Source organism: Pongo abelii, chromosome 7 (assembly GCF_028885655.2).
Source record: "Pongo abelii isolate AG06213 chromosome 7, NHGRI_mPonAbe1-v2.0_pri, whole genome shotgun sequence".
NCBI lineage: Eukaryota > Metazoa > Chordata > Mammalia > Primates > Hominidae > Pongo > Pongo abelii.
Genome location: NC_071992.2, coordinates 93,931,906 through 93,954,225, shown reverse-complemented (window position 1 = coordinate 93,954,225; position 22,320 = coordinate 93,931,906). Strand labels below are relative to the sequence as shown.

At 34.1% G+C, this 22,320-nt stretch overlaps 1 protein-coding gene across 2 annotated transcripts in view; it reads right to left on the bottom strand.

Moving 5' to 3' along the window:
* Nucleotides 1-22,320, bottom strand: part of ZC2HC1A (zinc finger C2HC-type containing 1A) — a 52,836-nt gene that overhangs the window by 27,326 nt on the left and 3,190 nt on the right. For both annotated transcript variants that reach the window (XM_009243892.4, NM_001131408.1), the window contains 4 exon segments: nt 16,539-16,615; nt 13,722-13,838; nt 5,888-6,029; nt 3,551-3,699 (listed from right to left, as the gene is read on the bottom strand). In XM_009243892.4, coding sequence (XP_009242167.4) covers nt 3,551-3,699; nt 5,888-6,029; nt 13,722-13,838; nt 16,539-16,615 — 485 coding nt within the window.

Here is a 22,320-nt window from a genome sequence, read left to right as displayed (position 1 = left end):
TCACAGCCCAGGGCCTGTTTTGCGGTGGGGGGAGGGAGGAGGGATAGCATTAGGAGATATACCCAATGTAAATGACGAGTTAATGGGTGCAGCACACCAACATGGCACATGTATACATATGTAACAAACCTGCATGTTGTGTACATGTACCCTAAAACTAAAGTATAAGAATAATAATAATAAAACAAATTACAAGCTCAATGTTGGAGGGGTGAAGTGGCTATATAACCATTCTACAGGTAGCAGCAATTACAACAAAAAAGATTACTGGAAACCACTGGAAAACCTACACTGTACACCCTGGATTTAACCACCTACAGTTAGACCTCCTTACTGCTCCCCTCCCAAAAAAGGAAAGAAAGTAAAAACACTTTGCAAAAGAACAAAACAGAAATTGATATATATTACCTACCATGTCATGTCTAGTTTTCAACCAAACATTACTAGCAAAGAAAGAGAAAACATGATCCATATTTAGCAAAAATGTTAAGTCAACAGAAACTAACTGCAAATGACCACAGGTGGCAGATTTACTAGTTAAGGATTAAAAAATAGTAATAATAAATGAGACAGAACTATAGGGATTGGAATTGGAGAAATTAAGCCAGGCACAGGCATATGAATACCACATGTACTCACTTACATGTAGAATCTAAAACAATGGAACTCTAAGCAGCAGAGAACTGAATGGTAGTACCAGAGGCTAAAGGGAGGGGGAAAAGGGAGAAAGAACAAGGAGATGATGATGATGGTCAAAGGGGTAAGTTTTTCTTGTGGTTTTTATTTTGAGATATACTGCATAGCATGGTGAATACAGTAAATGATAATATATTATACCTTTCAAAATTGCAAAGAGAAAAAATTTTCAAATGTTCTTACCACAAAAAATGGTAAGTACTTGAGGTGATAGTATGTTACTTTGATTTAATCATTCCACATTGTATCCATGAATCATAGTATCACTTTTTACCCCATAAATATATACAACTATAATCTGCACATTTACAATTTCAATAAATATATAAATAAGGCAGTAAGTATAACATACGCATCAAGAGTACTGATAGGCCTATAATATCTAGAGTTACATATATGAAACAATAGCACAAACCTGTCAGAGGTAAATAAAAATATCCATAGATATGGGTAAGTCAAAGATGCATTTTTTATTCCTAGAGCAATCACTTTTAAAAAATGCAAAGAGTTATAGCTAGAAAGCCAAGAAAATGAAATCTTATGAAGACAAAAGGGAAAATAAATGATGAATTTTTTAAAAAATTACAAAAGGAGAAAACAGATGGCACACCTAAACATAACCAAATCAATAATTGCATCAAATGTAAATGACAGGCAATTTTGACCAACAAGATGAAGTTACTAGATTTGATATTAAAAAAAGAAATACAAAAACCAATTATAGCAATGCAAAAACACATATATAAGGAACAGAGAGAAAAGTGAGCATAATTATGTTAAAATGGCTATATTCTTATCACATGAAACATACTGCAACACAATGAATATTGCCACAGACAAAAAGGAACAATTTATAATGATAAAAGTGTCGATAAATGGGGAAGATGTAACAATTTATAAATGCATATGCAAACAATAAGAGAAATTCAAAATTTTGAATCAAAAGCTACCAACTAAAGAGAAATGTAAGAAAAGTCATAATTTTAACATATTTCCCTCAGTAATTGATGGAACATCATACACAACGGTGAAAAACAATGCTTTTCACCTAAGAACAGAAAAACAAGGCAAGGAGGTCCACTGTCATCACCTCTATTCAACATTAGTCTAGCCCATGCAGTAAATCACAGAAAATAAATAAAAGCCAAAAGGTTGGAGGGAAGAAAATAAAACTGTCCTTATTTATAGGTGACATGACTGTATACATAGAAAAGTCCTAAGAAATCCACAAGAACACTATTATTAGTAAATGAATTTAGGAAAATAGCAGGGTATAAGATTAATATACAAAAATCCAGTTTTTCTAAACAAGCAAAAAACAACTAAAAATGAAATAAAATAAAATTCCATTTATGAGATCATCCAAATACATGATATACTCGGAAAAATCTAACAAAATATGTGTATGACCTATATAATATACACTACAAAACACTGCTAAAATAAAACCTAAATGATCAGAAAATATAACAGGTTCATGAACTGAACAACTCAATATTGTTAAAATGTCAATTCTCCTCAAATTGATTTATGAATTTAATATAATCTCAAATGCTAGAAGTCATTTTTTGTAGATGTTGACAAGTCAATTATAAAATGTATATATAAATGTAAATCAAGAATAGCCGAAGTTTTTTTTTTTTTTTTTTTGACACACACTCTCACTCTGTCACCCAAGCTAGAGTGCAGTGGCATGATCTAGGCTCACTGCAAGCTCCTCCTCCCAGGTTCACACCATTCTCCTGCCTCAGCCTCCCAAGTAGTTGGGACTACAGGCGCCTGCCACCACGTCCGGCTAATTTTTTGTATTTTTATTAGAGACGGGGTTTCACCGTGTTAGCCAGGATGGTCTTGATCTCCTGACAATCGTGATCTGCCCGCCTTGGCCTCCCAAAGTGCTGGGATTACAGGCGTGAGCCACTGCACCCGGCTGCCAAAGAAAATTTTAAAAGGAATTCAAGTAGGAAAATTTAGACTACTTGATTTTAAGACTTATTAAGGTTCACTATTCAGTATAGTGATAATGCAGTATTGACTAAAGGGCAGGGATATAAATCAATGGAACAGAACAGCATGTCCTGAAATAAACCCATACATTTATATTCAACTGATTTCCAACCAAGGTGCCTCGGCAATTCATCAGAGAAAGAAAAGTCCTTTAAACAAATTGTGCTAAAACAATAGAATATCCACATAGAAAATAAAAGGAAAAACTGCCCCTTACTTCACACTATACACAAATACTAGCCTGAAGTGATTTACAGATGTAAGAGCTAAAAGCATAAAACTTATAGAAGACATGGGAGAAAAATCTTTGCAATCCTAGTATAGGCAAAGATTTCTTTAATACAAGATAAGGAGCATAAATCATAACGAATTAATAAATTGGACTTAATCACATTTTAAAATTTTTGCTCTTCAAAAGACATCCTTAAGAAAATGAAAAGCCAAGTCACAGGATGGGAGAAAATATTCTTAATATACATCTGAGAAAAGACCAAGAATATATAACAAGGTCTTTCACTCGATAATCTAAAAACATGTATACATATATATAGTGTTTTTATATATTTCATATACACAAAACATGCTAAGACAATAGAATATCCACATAGAAAAAAAGGAACAATTGCCCCTTCACACTATACACAATTAGCTTGAAATGATTTACAGATATAAGAGCTAAAAGCATACAACTTTTATAGATATATAAAACTATATATATATAACTATATATATATAAAAGCAGGTGAGAAAAATATAGTCTAACGTCATGAAAAGCATAAACAATAATCTATGAATGTCCATGAGCCATTTTCTCATTTATAGCAATTATTAAAACTGAACTTATCACCTGTGTCCGAGAAGTTGGTTTTCCTTTGGTATCTGTAGAAAATTTCCCTTTATTACTAATACGTGCTGCCTGTTCTTTACAGAAATTTATATGTCTATCAGCTGCATTTTCATTGAATCTCCTCTGACAATATGGACATTGAATATAATCTATAACAGATAAAAACGGAAACAGATTAACAGTATAGTACTTGAAACGGACATTAAAAAATCTTAAGTTTCTACAGTCATTCAAAAAATATAAGTAATAACATCTGATAAGCAAACATTCCCATATCCTTATAACTACCCAGTTTGACTTGTCTAAACTTAGTAAAGACTTAAAAAAAAAAAGTCTACTGGTACATGAATTCCAATTTTCTCCTAGCTTTGAATCAAATGTGTGAACGAAAAAGAACAAAAGATAAATCCTTAGTACAAAAGAGTAAGCAGAGGAAAAACGTTATTTCTTTTTTGCCTTTATATTTTCATTTATATGGATACATACTTTATATAGCAGACTAGTTAGGAAGTAATACTACATGACGTTAAAATACATTTTAAAATACAGGCTCATCTATTAAAATTTTTTATTTTATCAAATGGAAAACTGTCAAGAAATAGTTTACTTATCTTTAAAGTGCTATTTTCTCTTAAAAGTCCCAACAGATGGAAGAAGTGATTAAAATATATCTCACTGACATAATTCAAATTTAAGAAATAGCAAATGTTTCCAAGATAAAATATCTTCCCAAAATGCAAAGCATACTGTAAATTAAACTTCTTTTGAAATTATTCCAGAACCATATTTTGTAGCATTGTAAAATAACTAAATGAGACACTGGGAATAAATGTAAAAATTTAGTAGTGTCAAAAAAGAACCTTAATTTAACAGGTTTACAACTTATTTTAACAGGTTTACGTTTTGATAGAGAGTTTCCCCTTTTCAATTTATATTCATCTGCAGCTCAAAAATTTGTCCTGCTGACTACTGGAGTAGGTCTTAAACCCCTCATAAGAAAGAAATAAGCTGTTTTTGTCAGGCCCAAAAGATTAGAAAAACTTCTGAAGCCCAAATGATCCTGAAGAACTGGTACCCTCTCACTCTCTTATATTAGACATGAGAAATGTAGCTATGTAGAGTTAAGACACAATATCTAAATATCTTCAAAGCAGAGAGAAAACTCAAGTTCACGAAGAAAATAAAGGTAGTATTAAAAGAGACCCAGGATCAGTTGAAGTATACCAGAAACATTCATTCATATAAGTTAATTATTAATACTCTAGAACAGGGTTTCGCAAAGTATGGCCCATGGGCCAAATCCAGCCTGCCTGTTGCCTGTCTTTGTAAATGAAGTTTTACGGAAACACAGCCATGCTAATTTTATATTTATATATATATAATTTATATATATTTATATCTATAAATATAGATATAAATAATTTATAAATAAATATATATAATTAAATATATATAAATAATTTTATATATAAATATATATATAATTATTTTTATATAGTTTACGGCTTATTTGTTGCAACAGAAACCTTATGGCACATAAAATCTAAGATATTTACTATATCTATAGATATACTATATCTCTCCTCTACAATAAAATGTCAAAAACGATCATATCTAGATTTGCTAAAGAACTTTCTCTTTGTTAGAAAATAAATCCCAATCTAGAGTACTAACATAGCATTAATGTGGCTACCCTTTACATTAACAACCTCTTTAGGCTGCTCTAATAAGGAATGTCAAAGTGTCAACTTTGTCACTTTAAGTCTTTCGGTATCTCAGTATCTCATACAGGGTTGCAAAAATCTTGCTTTGCTCTTAGTAACAATGAATCAAGCAACTTTTATCTGCTCAATGAGAAAAAATTTAACAATATACAAATTTAAGCCATAAATGTAGTCGAGCCACATGAATTATACATTTTAGGAAAATTATGATTTTTTTATATCAATCTCAGATGAGAAGATACCAAGGAACCAGGCAACATAATTATATGACTCCTACTGAATGACTACATTTCAATCGGCAGTGAGCATGGTTAAAATATTTCCTGGAATACTCACATTTAATAGTTCCTATAATAATTTTTAAATGATATTATAATGCCTTGTTTAAATAAAAGTATTAAAATAAAAACATAATACACTCCCATGTTCTAAATTAATGTCTTTATAAGCCTACATGACTAGATTACCACCACCATTTTACACCAAATCATTTAAAGATTATGCCTCATAAGACTCCATGATTGTAAGTTAAGCTTAACAAGTGAAAATTTATAAAAACTCTATCATTATTTTCTTTCCACATAAACATTTCTGTCAACAATATTCCAAATACCAGGATCATAAGAAGGTGGAGGAGGAGGAGGAAGTTTGCCACCCTCTTTGAGGGCCTGATCAAGGCCTTTAGCTGCTCTTATGGTAGCAATGAATTCTTCATGTTTCCTTCTCCAATTAGATGGTTTCTTTGGTGGTTCTGGCTATAAATAAATAAATAAACAAACAAACAGTATCTTTTTAGTATATTGAAATAAAATATCAGATAATTCCATATCATTTTAAATGTTCTCTTATCAGGAGTCCTTAAATGATATCCTTCTCAAATTTATAATTTTAAAGAGAAACTTTATGCAACTACATTGCAATTTTATATTCAATTTCTTAATGCAGGTCTCATTGCGAAAGACACTATTAAACTGCCTTCTGTAGGTGTTACATCTATTTATCCTCCCACTAAGACTGTTGCTGTGGTTGCATGTTCCCTCCAAAACTCATGTTAAAATGTAATTGCTATTATAACAGTAGTATGAGGTGGGGACATCTGAAAGGTGATTAAGTTATTATGGTTCCGCCCTCATGATGGATTAATGCCATTATCCCAGTAGCAGATTAGTTATTGAGGGAGTGGGTTCCTGATAAAAGAGTAAGTCTGGACCCCACTTTCTGTTTCACATGCACACCTGCCCTTCCATCATGGGATTATGCAGCAAGGCCCTCGACAGATGCTAGCACTATGCTCCTGGACTTCCCAACCTCCAGAACTGTGAGAGATACATTTCTTTTCTTTATAAATTACCCAGTTTGTGGTACTCTATTACAGCAGCAGCAAAGAGACTAACACAGTTTATTTCCCTGTTTTCCCATAGATCCTCTAACAGAGTATATTATCTATCATTTGGGTTTTGAACCGATTAGAAATATGAAAAATAGTCCTCACTTTGTGGATTTAATTGGATTTTCTCTTATACTGATTGAGACTGGGGACCTTTTTAAATTACTAATAATCATTTAATGTATTGCCTTTACTGTGGACTATTTATATTCCTGGTCAACTTATTTGTTAAACTATTGGCCTTTAATGTAATAATTTCTAGTAATTTTTTTATAGGAAACTATTCCCTCCCTCCCACCAACAATCTGTCTTTTGACCTTGTCTTTGGGTCGTCTTTTACTATGCATAATTATTTTTTAATTACAGTTTAATTTACTGATCTTTTATGGCCTCTGGATCTGCATTAGCCAGGTGCAACCTCACACCAAGGAAAAATAAAATTTTCCCATATTTACTTCTACAACTTCCAGTTTCAAATAAAATTTCTTAAATATTTTATTCATGTGGAATTTATCCTGCTGTGTGGAGTGACAAATTGAATCAAATTTTGCTTATTTTTTTAACATGGCTATGCAGTTGTCCTATCCTTTAGTGACTCTCCCCTCCCTGTCCCCCCACAAAATAATTGAAATAACACCTATATAATCACTAAATTCCTTTCTGAATTTGGGCCTATTTCTGAACTTTCTCTTCCATTCCATGGTTCTGACTATCCTGTGTTAGCACCAGTATTTTCAATATTGAGACATTATATTTTAATATCCGATAGGCTAATATTTTATTAAGCTTTTTTAATCTTTTCCTAGTTCATGTATATAAATTTTTCAATGTAAACTTTTGAATCAACTTGTCTAACTTTTAAAAATTAAGAATCACATTTATAAACAAGTTGAGAAACTTAAAATCTTTATTAGGTTGAGTCTACCTACACAAGAATATGGGATATATTTCTATTTGAAAAACAGTTCATTTTTATCTTTCAGTAGTATTTTTTTTTCTTTGTGGAAGTCTTGTAACTTTATTATAAAGTTTATTCCTAAATATTTCATACTTTGTGTTGGTCTTTTGCAGAGGGTCCTTTCCTCATTGTTATGTCTCAAGAGCCTGTTTGCTGAGTATATGAAGCTTAGTTATTTTTGCATAGTAACCTACCACATTACTTCCCTTTATTCCTATTGTTTGCAGTAATTTCTTACTTAATTCTTGGGTTTTCCAGGTATATCATATCTTCTAATAAAGATGATTTTACCTAGTCTTTTCAAATATCTATTGATATAGTTTGGCTGTGTCCCCACCCAAATCTCATCTTGAATTGTAGCTCCCATTATCTCCACCTGTTATGGGGGTACTCGGTGGGAGGTAATTGAATAACGGGGGCAGGTTTCTCCCATGCCGTTCTCGTGACAGTGAATAAGTCTCATGAGATCTGATGGTTTTACAAAGGGCAGTTCCCCTGCACACACGCTCTTGCCTGCCGTCATGTAAGATGTGCCTTTGATTCTTCTTCACCTTCCACCATGATTGTGAGGCCTCCGCAGACACATGAAACTGAGTCTGTTAAACCTCTTTTTCTTTATAAATTGCCCAGTCTCAGGTATTTTTTCATAGCAGTATGAAAATGGACTAATACAGTAAGTTGGTACTGGTGGAGTGGGGTACTGCTATTAAGATACCCCAAAATGTGTAAGCAACTTTGGAACTGGGTAACGAGCAGAGGCTGAAACAGTTTGGAGGGCTCAGAAGACAGAAAAATGTGAGAAAGTTTGGAACCTCCTAGAAACTTGTTGAATGGTTTTCACCAAAATGCTAATAGTGATATGGACAACAAAGTCCAGGCTAAGGTGGTCTCAGATGGAGATGAAGAACTTGTTGGGAAATGGAGCAAAGGTGATTCTTGTTATGCTTTAGCAAAGAGACTGGCAGCATTTTGCTCTTGCAATAGAGATCTGTGACTTTAAACCTGGGAAAGATGATTTAAGGTTTCTGGTGGAAGAAATTTCTGGGGAGCAAAGCATTCAAGAGGAAGCAGAACATATAAGTTTGGAAAATTTGCAGCCTAACGATGTAACAGAAAAGAAAAATCCATTTTCTGGGGAGAAATTCATGGCTGCTGCAAAAATTTGCATGAGTAACAAGTAATGGAATGTTAATCACCAAGACAAAAGGAAAAATGCCTCCAGGGCACATCAGAGACCTTCAGGGCAGCCCCTCCCATCACAGGTTCAGAGGCCTAGAAGGGAAAAATGGTTTCCTAGGCCAGGTCCAGGGCACCCCTACTGTGTGCAGCATAGGGATTTGGTGCCCTGCGTCCCAGCTGCTCCAGGCATGGCTAAAAGGGGCCAAGGTACAAGTTGAGCCATGGCTTCAGCGGTGCAAGCCCAAAGCCTTGGCAGCTTCCACATGGTGTTGAGCCCACAGGTGCATAGAAATCAAGAGGTTTGGGAGCCTCTGCCTAGATTTCAGAGAATGTATGGAAACACCTGGATGTCCAGGAAGAAGTTTGTTCCAGGGGCAGGGCCCTCATGGAGAACCTCTGCTAGGGCACTGTAAAAGGGAAATAAGAGATTGGAGTCCGCACACAGAGGCCCCACTGGGGCATGCCTAGTGGAGCTGTGAGAAGAGGGCCACCATCCTCCAGACTCCAGAATGGTAGATCCACTGACAGCTTGCACTGTGTGCCTGGAAAAGTTGCAGACACTCAATGCCAGCCCAAGAAAGCAGCCAGGTGGAGGGGGGGCTGTACCCTGCAAAGACAAAGGGGCAGAGCTGCCCAAGGCCATGGGAGCCCACCTTTTGAACCAGCATGACCTGGATGTGAGACATGGAGTCAAAGGAGATCGTTTCAGAGCTTTAAGGTTTAATGACTGCCCTCATGGATTTCAGACTTGCATGGAGCCTGTGGCCCCTTTGTTTTGGCCAATTTCTCCGATTCAGAATGGGTGTATTTACCCAATGCCTGTATCCTTATTGTACCTAGGAAGTAACTAACTTGTTTTTGATTTTAGAGACTCACAGGCAGAAGAAACTTGCCTTGTCTCAGATGACACTTTGAACTGTGGACTTTAGGGTTAATGCTGAAATGAGTTAAGACTTCGGGGGACTGTTGGGAAGGCATGATTGGTTTTGAAATGTGAGGACATGAAATTTGGGAGTGGCCAGGGACAGAATGATATGGTTTGGCTGTGTCCCCATACAAATCTCATCTTGAATTGTAGTTCTCATAATCCCCACAGGTTGTGGGAGGAATCCGTTGGGAGGTAATTGAATCACGGGGGCAGGTTTTTCCTGTGTTGTGCTCGTGATAGTGAATAAGTCTTGCAAGATCTGAGGTTTTATTAAAAAGGGAAGTTCCCCTGCTCTTGTCTGCCGCCATGTAAGATATGACTTTGTTCCTTCTTCACCTTCCACCATGATGTGAGGCCTCCCCAGCCACATGGAAGTGTAAGTCCATTAAACCTCTTTTTCTTTATAAATTACCCAGTCTCCAGTATTTCTTAATAGCAGTAGGAAAATGGACTAATACATCTATGCATCTAATTTCTTCTTCTTATCTAACTATATTGTCTGGCACTTACGGTATTGGTTACAGTTTAACCTTCGCCTTGATTTTAATGGGAACTGCCTCCAGTGTCCTCCACTAAACATGATGCTGGCTCACATGCTACAGAGATTTATTTTGTAATATTATTGAGATACTCAACTATTCCTATTATGTCTATATTTTTAAAATCAAGAATTATGTGTTGAATCCACAAAGTCAAAAGATGGTACTTTAAAAGATGGCTAGGTATGATGGTTCATGCCTGTAATCCCAACATTTTGGGAGGTGAAAGTGGGAGAAATCACCTGAGGCCAGGAGTTCAACACCAGCCTGGTCAACATAGTAAGATCCCTGTCTCAAAAAAAAAAGAAAGAAACAAAAAGGAAAAAAGAGAACTCAAATTATGAAGGAATCAAAAATAATACACAAATATGAGAAAGACAAGAAGATATTATAAAGAAATCGTATGCCAATAAATTTAATAATTATGACAAAATGGGCAATGTCCTTGGAAAACACAACAAAATAGATACCAGAACAAATATAAAATCAAAATGTCATTTATTTTAGAAAATATTTTCCTTCCCACAAAGAAACCTCCTGGCTCAGCTACCTTTAATTTTTAATTTTTGTAGACATATAAGAAAAATCTAGCATCAATATTACACAAACTCTTTCAGAGAATTGAAAACAACGAAACAACTTTCCAAACAGTCTTCTGAGAGCAGCAAAACTCTGACAAAAAGAAGAATGACATATCTACTTCTCTGATTAATATAAATGCAAAAATCTTAAACACCAGCAAATTTAGATGTTTGAGATTACTGACTCTTTAAAGTTTCTTATTTTATAGCAAAATATCTGATCACAACATTCATCTGCTCTATGATTATTACTCATCTACTGATGTTTTGCTGTTCTTTTCTACCTTTTTTCTCATAGTATCTTTTATCAATGCTGAGCTAATATATTTTCTATTATTCATCGCTTCTATTATTCATTTCTACTATTCAGCATAGATTTCCTGGTACAGCTATTTGCAAGAAGTGTTAGGGAGGAGAGGCCCAGGGTAGATATACAAACCAGCAGCTCTCGTCTGTGTTGCAACAGATTCAGACTAGTTCCTGCAAATAAGGCGTCTCTGTGTAATTAAACCCTGCTTCCCTCAGATCCTATGAGAACCACTTCAAAAAAAAAAAGGTCACAGCCTTTACAGCCTTTTATGTTAGGCCCCTCATCTTCAGGAAAGGCATTTTCACTAATGTTTTCTAACGGCCTCTGCCACTAGGCCTCCTCAACTCTCTGTTCCTACTCCCACCATTCTCTCCCTCCGACTTTTATACAATTTCAGCCCTGCTCATTCCAGCTGGTAGCTATCCAAATTCCTACAGCTCCTCCCGGTTTCTGCCTTGGCTATACTAAACAAGAGATAAAGATACTATCTGATAAGATCTCTCACCTTTAAGGAATCAGTTTTAAGATGAGGAAATTCCTCAACTTTAAGGAAGCAGATTTCCAGAATCCAGCCACAGGCCCCCAAGCAATTTCCTATACTTCCTCTTACGGGTAATTTCTCCTGGATTTCAACTGCTTTGGGGCAGTCCTTACGTGTATTTGATAATCTATGAATTATGCCTACCTTTTGTTTTTCCAAAAATGAAGTTTGTAGTTGCTTTGCCCCACTCTGCTTATAATTTTGTAGGATTTTCTTGATACAGGTAAATATATTAAGAACTACACTTACAACATTCAAATCTCCTAAGACACTGCTTCTCAAACTTTAATGTGCACATGACTCACCCAAGGATGTTCTTAAAATGATTCTAATTCAGTATGTTTAGGAGGAGGCTGAGATTCTGTATGTCTAACAAGTTTCCAAATACTGCCGCTATTACTGCTCTGTGGGCCAGTTTTAGGTAACAAGGCAATAAACCACTTAATACAAAGCAATCGTTTTTAATTTGCTTTTTTCTAGAATTCAATTTTTAAGTTTACAACCCCAATTCCTTATAAAAGAAACAGGATGACTAATATTCATTGAAATCACCATGGATAATCTTATGTAATCCCTACAATAACCACACAAGATAAATACTACTACTATTACCATTTTACAGTGAACAGAAGTATAATTACATTAAATAACTTGCCCAGAATAATAAGGTATGCAGCAAAGTGAAAGTTAAATTCAGACAGTCTGACTCTTGAGCCAATTTTAACACCCACTATATTATACTGCTTCCAAAGATTTGGCAATTTTATCTACCAAAGCAAATTAAAGCTAATATAGGCAGCAGGTAACTAAGAAAAATGTCATATATTGATTTATGTAGCTTATTCAAACCCCACCATCCTTACTTTAAATGTTCACAGTAAAAAACAAAAATGAACATCTAATTTTTCTATCATCAAATGATTTTTTATTAGTAAGATTAATTTCCCCCTAGAAAAATGTTCTTATACCACTGGAAGAAGTTATTACCATTAACAGTAGGATTTTGTTTAAAAAACCTATTCAATCAGGTACTTAGCTTAGACCACTTCGCTGAAATGATGCTTTTCAACTATGTTGAATAAGTACTTAAGTAATTTATTCTTAGCAATACACAGTTGGCCCTTACTACCCATGGGTTCCATATTCGTGGCTTGCGCATCCATGGATTCAACCAACCATGAATCAGAAACTTTCAGGAAAAAAATAAATAACCATATAACAATAAAAAGTAACATAAATTAAAGACACAATTCAACAACTATTTACATAGCATTAAATTGTAAGTAATCTAGACATAAAGTACATGGGAGGATGTGCATAAGTTATATGCAAATACTATGCCATAAGGAGTTTGAGTATCCACAGATACTGGTATCAGAGGCGGGTCCCTGGAACCAATCTCCCACAGATACCAAGGGATTACTATAATATATAACAGATATTAAGGAGAGATTATCACAATAGATTCATTGCTTTGGTTTCAAGAAAGAAAATAAGCTGACAATAACTATATGTGGACACTGAACAACTGATAAAACTTTTCCTTAGAAACATAATATAGATTACAAATCCTGGCAGTCAATACGTCAAAATAAGCAGTATCTATTATGCTAAAATGTCTGTAAATAATTGCTTAACTTTTTGGATGTAGAGATTATCATAATGGTAGAAGATGTAATAAATCAAAACAAGTTATATTGAAAGTTTTTAATAATGACTTGAAAAAAATGTGGGACAGCAATTGGCTCTCCAATGCTATAAAAATCTCACTGTAATTGATGGAGTTTGAAACAGCACCTTGGTCTCTTCTTTGAAGTTTAAAAGCTTATTTTTTAAAATAAAATTTGTTTTATAAGCTTCAGATAATTTCTAAACTGAACATATAACACAGAATTGTATTTATTCTTTAATCTTAATGTAGCAGATAATTGTGTTTATTCTTAACCTTAATGTAACAGATAATATAATATTTTTCAACATACATAACACCAAGGTTCATACTGTTCAAAAGGTTATATAGTTACCCTCGGTTTGAGAGGTTTTACTGTTGGAATATCAGTTCCTTCGGCTCTCTGTCTGCTTGAATCAAAAGTCTTCCGTTTTTTAGTTGCAGTTTTCTGGCAAATGGGTCCGTGCTTTTTCTGTTAAGATAAAGAAATGCAGCCTATCATTTTCTTTTCTACAGAAGGTAAGACTATGGAACTTTATTTACATTGAGATCAGTTTAAAAATGTGAGACCAAATGAAAAACCTGAATACAAAATAATAAATAAATAAGATACACCTTGCCTTAACCAAATGTTAAGTTGTAAAACATATATATAATGCATGCTCTAAGTTATCTTTCTCACTAAAAAAAATTATAAACACTCTTCTAACATGTCATTAAGTTATTTAATACTCTTCTCCTAGTTTGTACATTACTAACGTCAGAAGTGTGTGAACCAGAGCAACTCCATCTTAAACAGGAGCTGAGTAAAATGAGGCTGAAACCTACTGGACTGCATTCCCAGATAGTTAAGGCATTCTAAGTCACAGAATAAGATAGGAGATCAGCACAAAATACAGATCATAAAGACCTTTCTAATAAAACAGGTGCCCGGCACTAGAGAAGCCAGGCAAAACCCACCAAAACAAAAATGGTGACTAGAGTGACCTCTGGTCATTCTCACTGCTACACTCCCAGCAGCGCCATGACAGTTTACAAATGCCATGGCAACATCAGGAAGTTACCCTATATGGTTTAAAAAGGGGAGGCATGAATAATCCACCCCTTGTTTAGCATATCATCAAGAAATAACCATAAAAATGGGCAACCAGCAGCCTTCAGGGCTGCTCTGTCTTACGGAGTACCTGTTCTTTCATTCCTTTACTTTCTTAATAAACTTGCTTTTACTTTGCACGGCGAACTCGCCCTAAATTGTTTCCTGTGCAAAATCCAAAAACTCTCTCTTAGTGTCTGGATTGGGACCCTTTTCCTGTAAAATATTTAGCCGTCCTGTAACACTAAGAATAAGAAAAAGTAACAAAGTCAAAGTTACTACACTGGAAAAAAAAAAGTCTCCACTAAATACCTGAACATAGATACTAGAAAAAGAAAATACAAAGAATACATTAGTTTTAGGATTACAAAAGTTAATGTAAGAGTAGTAGTTTGGATTACTAAAGTTAACATAATAGTAGTATGCTAATATAAAGTTAACACAAAATAATAGGACAGGCGGTCTGATTTGTGTCCTTCTCCCATACTAATTCTTTTCCTCCCTTCTGGAACTCAAACTTTGCAGTTTTCTTCGCCTAGGATTTTTCTTGAGCTTATCTAGTGTTCTACTACTCCTCAGATTTTTTTTTTTTTAAAGAGTTGTCCATCATTCATTTATTCAGTTATTCAGTTTAGGGACATTAGAATGGAAGCTGTCTTAAATGACCTCCAATAAACCAACTGCACAAACATTCTCCCTCCACTATATTAAGCATGATGATTGATGACATCGGTACACTAAATACTCTTTTTTCTTTTGTATTTTGATAAACACTAAAGAAGGTAGAACTGTCAAACTTTGGGAAAAAACAAAACCTCAAAACTGGATTATTTGGTGTCTTGCAGCCACTTAGGCTTTCAGTACACAATTAGCAATCAACTGTTTTACATACTTATTTTCAGTTTTCATTTCAACAAACAAGCACTGTAATTACAGCTCTTAAGTATTTAAAAAAAATGAGCATAGCAGATGACTATCTAGTGGACCCATGTACATATGTTCCTTATTAAGTTATATATGTCAAGTGTATGTGGTGCTTGTTTCCCAACATAACTCAAGTTTCAGGTGTTATAATAACATCATTAAGTTAAATACCACATAAATGAGAGCCAAAAAAGGCATTTTTTTTTTTGCTGTGAAATTCAGCTGAACACTCTGAAAAATAATAAATTGATAAGAAAAAAATCATTGAATGTGTGGGCAATATGTTTTTAAAAGATTACAAAAGAGCCATCATTATTTAAAAGGTGCCTACAGTCAGAAGGACACTTTGGATCATTAATTCCTCACTTTGCTTTAAAGAAACAAACTGGAAATAGTAAGAGGATGCACAGTGGATTGTGGCAGAACTTTAATCAGTAGATCTACATTCACAGAAAAATTCTGTCTTACGTCGAAATATTAATAAATGTGTATTTGTGTTTAAAGTTAAAATACGTAAGGTACACAGGCATAATTTTTATTATTCTCTATTTAGTTAGCTAATTTTATTAAGATTAGTTAAAAGCATTTTTATTTGTACTTACTAAGTAGCTAACATATCTTAAGAATACATAATAAATTTTAGGTGTACTTTTACATTGAAAAAATCTTTTTCTTTGAAACATTTCAAACATAAACAAGAGCTGACAGAAAAGGATAATTAACTCCCATTTACTACTCATCACCCAGCTTCAACAACTACCAACATTTTAGCCATTTTGTTTCATCTATCCCCGATTTTTTCCTGAAGTACTATAAAGCAAATTCCAGACATTATATTATTTTGTATCTGTAAATAATTACTTATTTCTAAGGTATCTGATTTTGTTTTTTTGATTTTGTTTGTTTTTGCTAAGAGTCTCACAAAACAAGGAATAACTTTAAACTTTAATAGAAGAGTTCTGAAGACCAAACTCTGAAGGAAAGAAAGCATTCTGGAAGAATGGCATAGCTGAAATCAAGACCCTTGAACAAAGAATATTACCCATTAACTCTTCAAAAACTATTCCACGTAAGTTCTTCCCATGAGAATTGACCAGAATTATTGAACAACTACAGATCTGTAAAACCATAAAGGTACAAAATCAGTCTACTCACTAATGCTACTGGAAAGAATGTTCTTCCACAAATCTTGCAAGGTAACAATTCTCCAACTTGGACAACACCTCCATTCTCTAAAACAGGAAGGAATTTAATAAGTAATTTCTATAACTTAAAATTGTGAAACTTCACATTTTAATGTTTTCTCTCAGTTTTATAGGTAAATTATCAGTTTTTGTGAAAAATGTTTTACTGCATTTTGAAATATGCAAAATTATCTATGAAAAGGAGCATAATACTTAGTTATCAGTGGTGAAAAAGGTCAGGATAAATATGGAAGAGTCATGATTTAAAGATATCCAAACTGATACTGTTGGAAATATCTGGTTTTCTTGTAATTATTTTAAGCAAATCAATTTGTCATATTCTTAACTTATAGGCTATCTCTATGGTAAATTACTACATTTTAAGAACAAAATTTATCTTATTAATTTCCAAGGCATGAAGAAATACCATTAGTGATCAGTTCAGTGACTTCTTGAGATGATTTGAAGAATCTAGAATAAAATGAATCTTACTGTTTATCACCAAACAATAGAAAGTACAATGCTATAAGATTAAGATCACCTAGTTATGCAAATTACATGTATTATGTGAATTATTATTTTATACATATAATACTTATATTAAGAGTCAGTGGACTAGTAAATGGAGATATTCTGACCTTACAAACAAAATTAAATAAAGAGGTGGCTACAACTTTCACTCAATTATTAATAAAATTAATATAACTATCATGTAACTGAATACAACAAATGTTATTACTAAAAAGAAAAAAAAAGAAACTGCATTCTTTGTGATTCTGCATAATTCATTTTGTCATTTTATTTTATTTCCAAATGTCAAACATAAACTTGTTTTCATACCTATAATTTCCTAAAAATGATACTTAAACATGTAACATTTTCCCCATAGTTTCTGCTGAATATTTTAGAGATGGTAAAATTATTTTATCATATGAAAGACAAATAGAAAAACATTTTTCTTTAGAAGTAACAAACTAATTTTAAAAAGTACAATTATATAACTCCATATAACCTGGTCCAAGACATTTAGTGGGCTCACAGAGAACTAAACAGGCAAACCAAAATAGATATTGGTAAGAATGCATTCAAATACAGTAACAGAAGAACTGTTTTGTTTTCTCATTTATAACTCCACTGCCCTATTTGACTGGTGGATAGTGATTACTTGTCATCTCAGATGGAGGCAATGTTGTGTAGTGGCAGTTAAGCAGTCAACACTACAAAAGCAAAGCTAAGATTTGCCTGACTTGTCCTTCTCCAACACCAGGAGCTAAGTTATTTAGGGAGGGCAATCTCATTTATCTGGATCACTTAAGTCCACTAACAATCCAGAGTTACTAAATGGAAACCATTAGGTTCATTTAGATAAGACAGTCTTCAAAATTATGATCTCAGTAACATCACATGCTAACTAATCTACTGAGCTTGCTTATAGTTTTAATGTATTCCTTTAAATACTAAACAATGATTTTAAAATTCATCAATACAAAATATTAAAAAGCACCACATATTATACTTGCTTAAAAGTGTATTTGCTTATCACTTCTTAGATGACAAAGCAAAATCTTATAAAATTTCACCATTGAGAGAAATGAATTCAGCACATAGAAAAACCACGTACCAAGCATGCACTAAGTAATATTAACACAAGGACAGAATAACACAATTATTGCTCTCATAAAGTTAACATAATCTATATTATTTACTTATTAAATAGATCTAAGAACCAAATCAACTCCTATTTTTTATACAAAAAATTAAAACATAACAGCAACCAGAATATTACCATATAATAATATCCAGTTCTTGACACTAATTTCCACAAGTTATCAAACATGTTTAAAATGTTTTTTTAAAAAAAGAAAATTATTATCACTATAAGGCATAAACAGATACAATACCATTTTAAAATAATGCTATTTGGGGATAATTTAAAAGCAATTATCCCCCAAAGAAATATTTTTTAGAGAAGAATGTCATTACTTCACCCAAAATAAAGATATATATAAAACATATATATAAATTTATAATGTCCTCTAATATTAGCTGGTCATAGAGCATAGCACTATAATTGACAAAATATGACATGTGCATGTGTGTTGATGTCAAGACCTATGGAGGGAACTTCTACCCGGTAGCAAGGTAACAATTCTCCAATTTGGACAACGCTTTCATTCTCTAAAACAGAATACCATTTCAAGCCAGTTAGAATGGTGATCATTAAAAAGTCAGGAAATAACAGATGTTGGAGAGGATGTGGAGAAATAGGAACACTTTTACACTGTTGGTAGGAGTGTAAATTAATTCAACCATTGTGGAAGTCAGTGTGGTGATTCCTCAAGGATCTAGAACCAGAAATACCATTTGACCCAGCAATCCCATTACTGGGTGTATACCCAAAGTATTATAAATCATTCTACTATAAAGACACATGCACACGTATGCTTACTGCAGCACTATTTACAATAGCAAAGACTTAGAACCAACCCAAATGCCCATCAGTGATAGACTGGATAAACAAAATGTGGCACATGTCTACCATGGAATACTATGCAGCCATAAAAAAGAATGAGTTCATGTCCTTTGCAGGGGCATGGATGAAGTTGGAAACCATCTTTCTCAGCAAACTAACACAAGAACAGAAAATCAAACCCTGCATTTATCATTTACCCATGATAAATACCTTAGGCCTCAGAGTCAAAAGCCACATTTTGCTCTAATTAAATTCATTAAAAGACATGACAGTATAGTTGAAAAAGCACTGGAATTTGTCTTATATTATTTAACTTCAAGTCCCCAGCTCTGTCACTGAGAACTATGAGTCCCCAGGCAAGATATTTAAGCTCTCTAAGGTTTAGATTTCCTTATATAAAATAAGGAAGTTAAGTTAAATGACATATGGTCCCTTTTTATCTGTAACGTATGGCAACTTAACAAAATCTACCTTAAGACCACATTAGCAAGAAAAGTACATGGAAGACATCTTTCTTACTGACTTTTTAAATAAAGTTTACATATAAGAATGATTAAACCAATTGCAGATGGTAGAATGAATGCTTCAGGTAGTGTACACCACATTGAGGAAATAACTTCCACTTATCTACACAGAGAACTGAGAACCTGAAAGGACCTACAGCAAAGAACTCCTTGTTAGAAAAGCCTTTAAGACATGAATTAGAAAGAAACATATGACTAATCATATAGGCAGACTCAGTTTAACATCCGTTAAATGAGGCTAATATCTGCTCAATTTACTTTAAAATTTCAGAGGATCAATTATTACATATAAAAATGTTTCATAACCTACAGAAATAAAATATACTACCTTCCAAGGCATGCAGGCAATCTCCACTAACCTTTCCTAAGTGGCAAAAACTAGCAAATTTTGCAGCTTATAAAAATACAAGAGAAAGATGATATTCAGAGGGGTGAATATTATACCAGAGAGCAAATACTGTTGAAATAAGCACTCAAGGTGATGGATAGAACCAAGTCAATAAAGTACTTTAATATTCCAGAACTTTTAAGAAGCCAATCTCTCCTTACAAAATTTATCTGGCACACACTGTTGATTCTGTTATGAGTTGCTTATGTTTTCCAACTTCAAAACCTGCATGATGATAAGACTTGAAATGGTATCTTTATCTAACACTGTAAGTGATGAGAAATAATGATTTTATTTCAAATAGTTGTGACATTTTAAAATGCATACATTTAAGAACTATGAGAGAACATTTTCAAAGAAATCTTGGAAATTAAGAACAGTTCTGGCCTCCCTTGTGGCATGTCCATCTCCTCAATGCTGGTAAGTCTTATATTCTATCACCGTTCATTTGACTCCTTTAATGCTCAACAAACCTTTCTTTTGAAGCACAAAATATGTTATACCACTTTCTTCCCAATATCCTTTCCAAAATCGAATTACTTTCAGATCAATATTATCCAGTGTCTCAGAAGATTTACCCTTTTCAGCTCATCCTAGAAGACTTTTTGTCTTAACCTAGTCAATGCCTACCCAACTCAACACACAACCTTCATCCTTCACAGCATTTTAGTCACCTACACTCTAGTTCAGCAAAACTACTGCCAAAACAACCAACTCTGGACTTTAAAACACTCAAGTTTCCTCTTTAACCATAGAATTCTACCTCCTACCTTTCTCTAAGTTACTATCTTGATCTCAGAGTGACTTGCTTTTCTTAATAAGCTCATTCCTGGCTGCATGTCCCTTCCTACCCAGTTTGAACATGACCCATCATTTATACTAGGAATTATCCATGAATCCCTTGCTTCATGGCCAAATGTTTGGAAAATGGTACATTAACCTAAGTTAAATGGGTTCTCTTAGAGCAGAACTCCCTTAGTCTTAAAAAAAGAGGCTTAGTATGTTGTTATTTGCCCAAATTTATTTTATCAGAAATCCTCTGTACTCCCAAGACCAATGTTCTCCACCAATGTCCTGAGGAGCACATTTTTTGAAACACTAACTTACATTTTCTGCTTAGTCCTTCTCTGCCTCTCATTCACTCACTGTCTGAACTGCAGGGAGACATTATCAGGCCAAGCACTGTATTGAAATACATCCATTCCGCCAGGCACGTTGGCTCACACCTGTAATCCCAGCACTTTGGGAGGCCGAGGCAGGCAGACCACCTGAGGTTGGGAGTTCGAGATCAGCCTGACCAACATGCAGAAACCCCATCTCTACTAAAAATACAAAATTAACTGGGCATGGTGGCACATGCCTGTAATCCCAGCTACTCCGGAGGCTGAGGGAGGAGAATCACTTGAACCCGGAAGGCGGAGGTTGTGGTGAGCCCAGATCATGCCACTGCACTCCAGCCTAGGCAACAAAAGCGAAACTCCGTCTCAAAAAAGGAAGGAAGGAAGGAAGGAAGGAAGGAAAGGAAATACATCCATTCCTTGATTCAATAAGTATTTGTTGAGCACCTAGCATGAGGCAGAAACTGTTCTAGGAGGTAGGAGTATAAGGATGATAAAAAACAAATACTCTGATCTTATAGAGCTTTCACTGATCTAACAGGGAAAAAAATAAATAAAAACTAATATATAAAATGTTACATGGTGATAACCACAATGAAGGTAGAACAAAGTAAGGGGAGAAGAGATGGTCATAATGCTGTCTTGGAGAAGTATGGATAATCAGGGAAAGTTTGTTTAATAAGGAGACAATAATGACATTAAAAAGGAAGGTAACAGATTACTATTAATTTACTAATTGTCAAATCTGAAGCCCTCTTTTGAATCCCCATCCTACTGGGCCTTTCTACAGTCTGAGCCACTGCTGACAAATCCCTTTCACCTTTAAAGTCCTTTCTCTCTTGGCTTCAATATTTCCTTCTCTCCTCCCACACATGCTATGTTTTACCTATACTGGACCTGCTAACATGCTTTTTGTGATTTTCACCATCTAACAAACACACACTGAGAGGGCCTCCTATGCACTAGGCACTTAGCTAAATGTTTTACATATATTACATTATTTAATACTTAATATAATTTAGGTAGTTACATATTTAACAGCTCCATTTTTTTCACTGCAGGGAAAATAAGGGTTCAGATTAAGTAAACTGCCCAAATCATAGAGCTAAAAAGAAACAAAGCAAGCATTCAAAGACAGTCCTCTCCAATATACTGTCTATTAAAATATCTGGCATCCAACTCAGTACCAAAAAGCAATAAATGCTAGATAAATTAATAAAGATAAAGAATTATTCCGTAAACTAGTATAC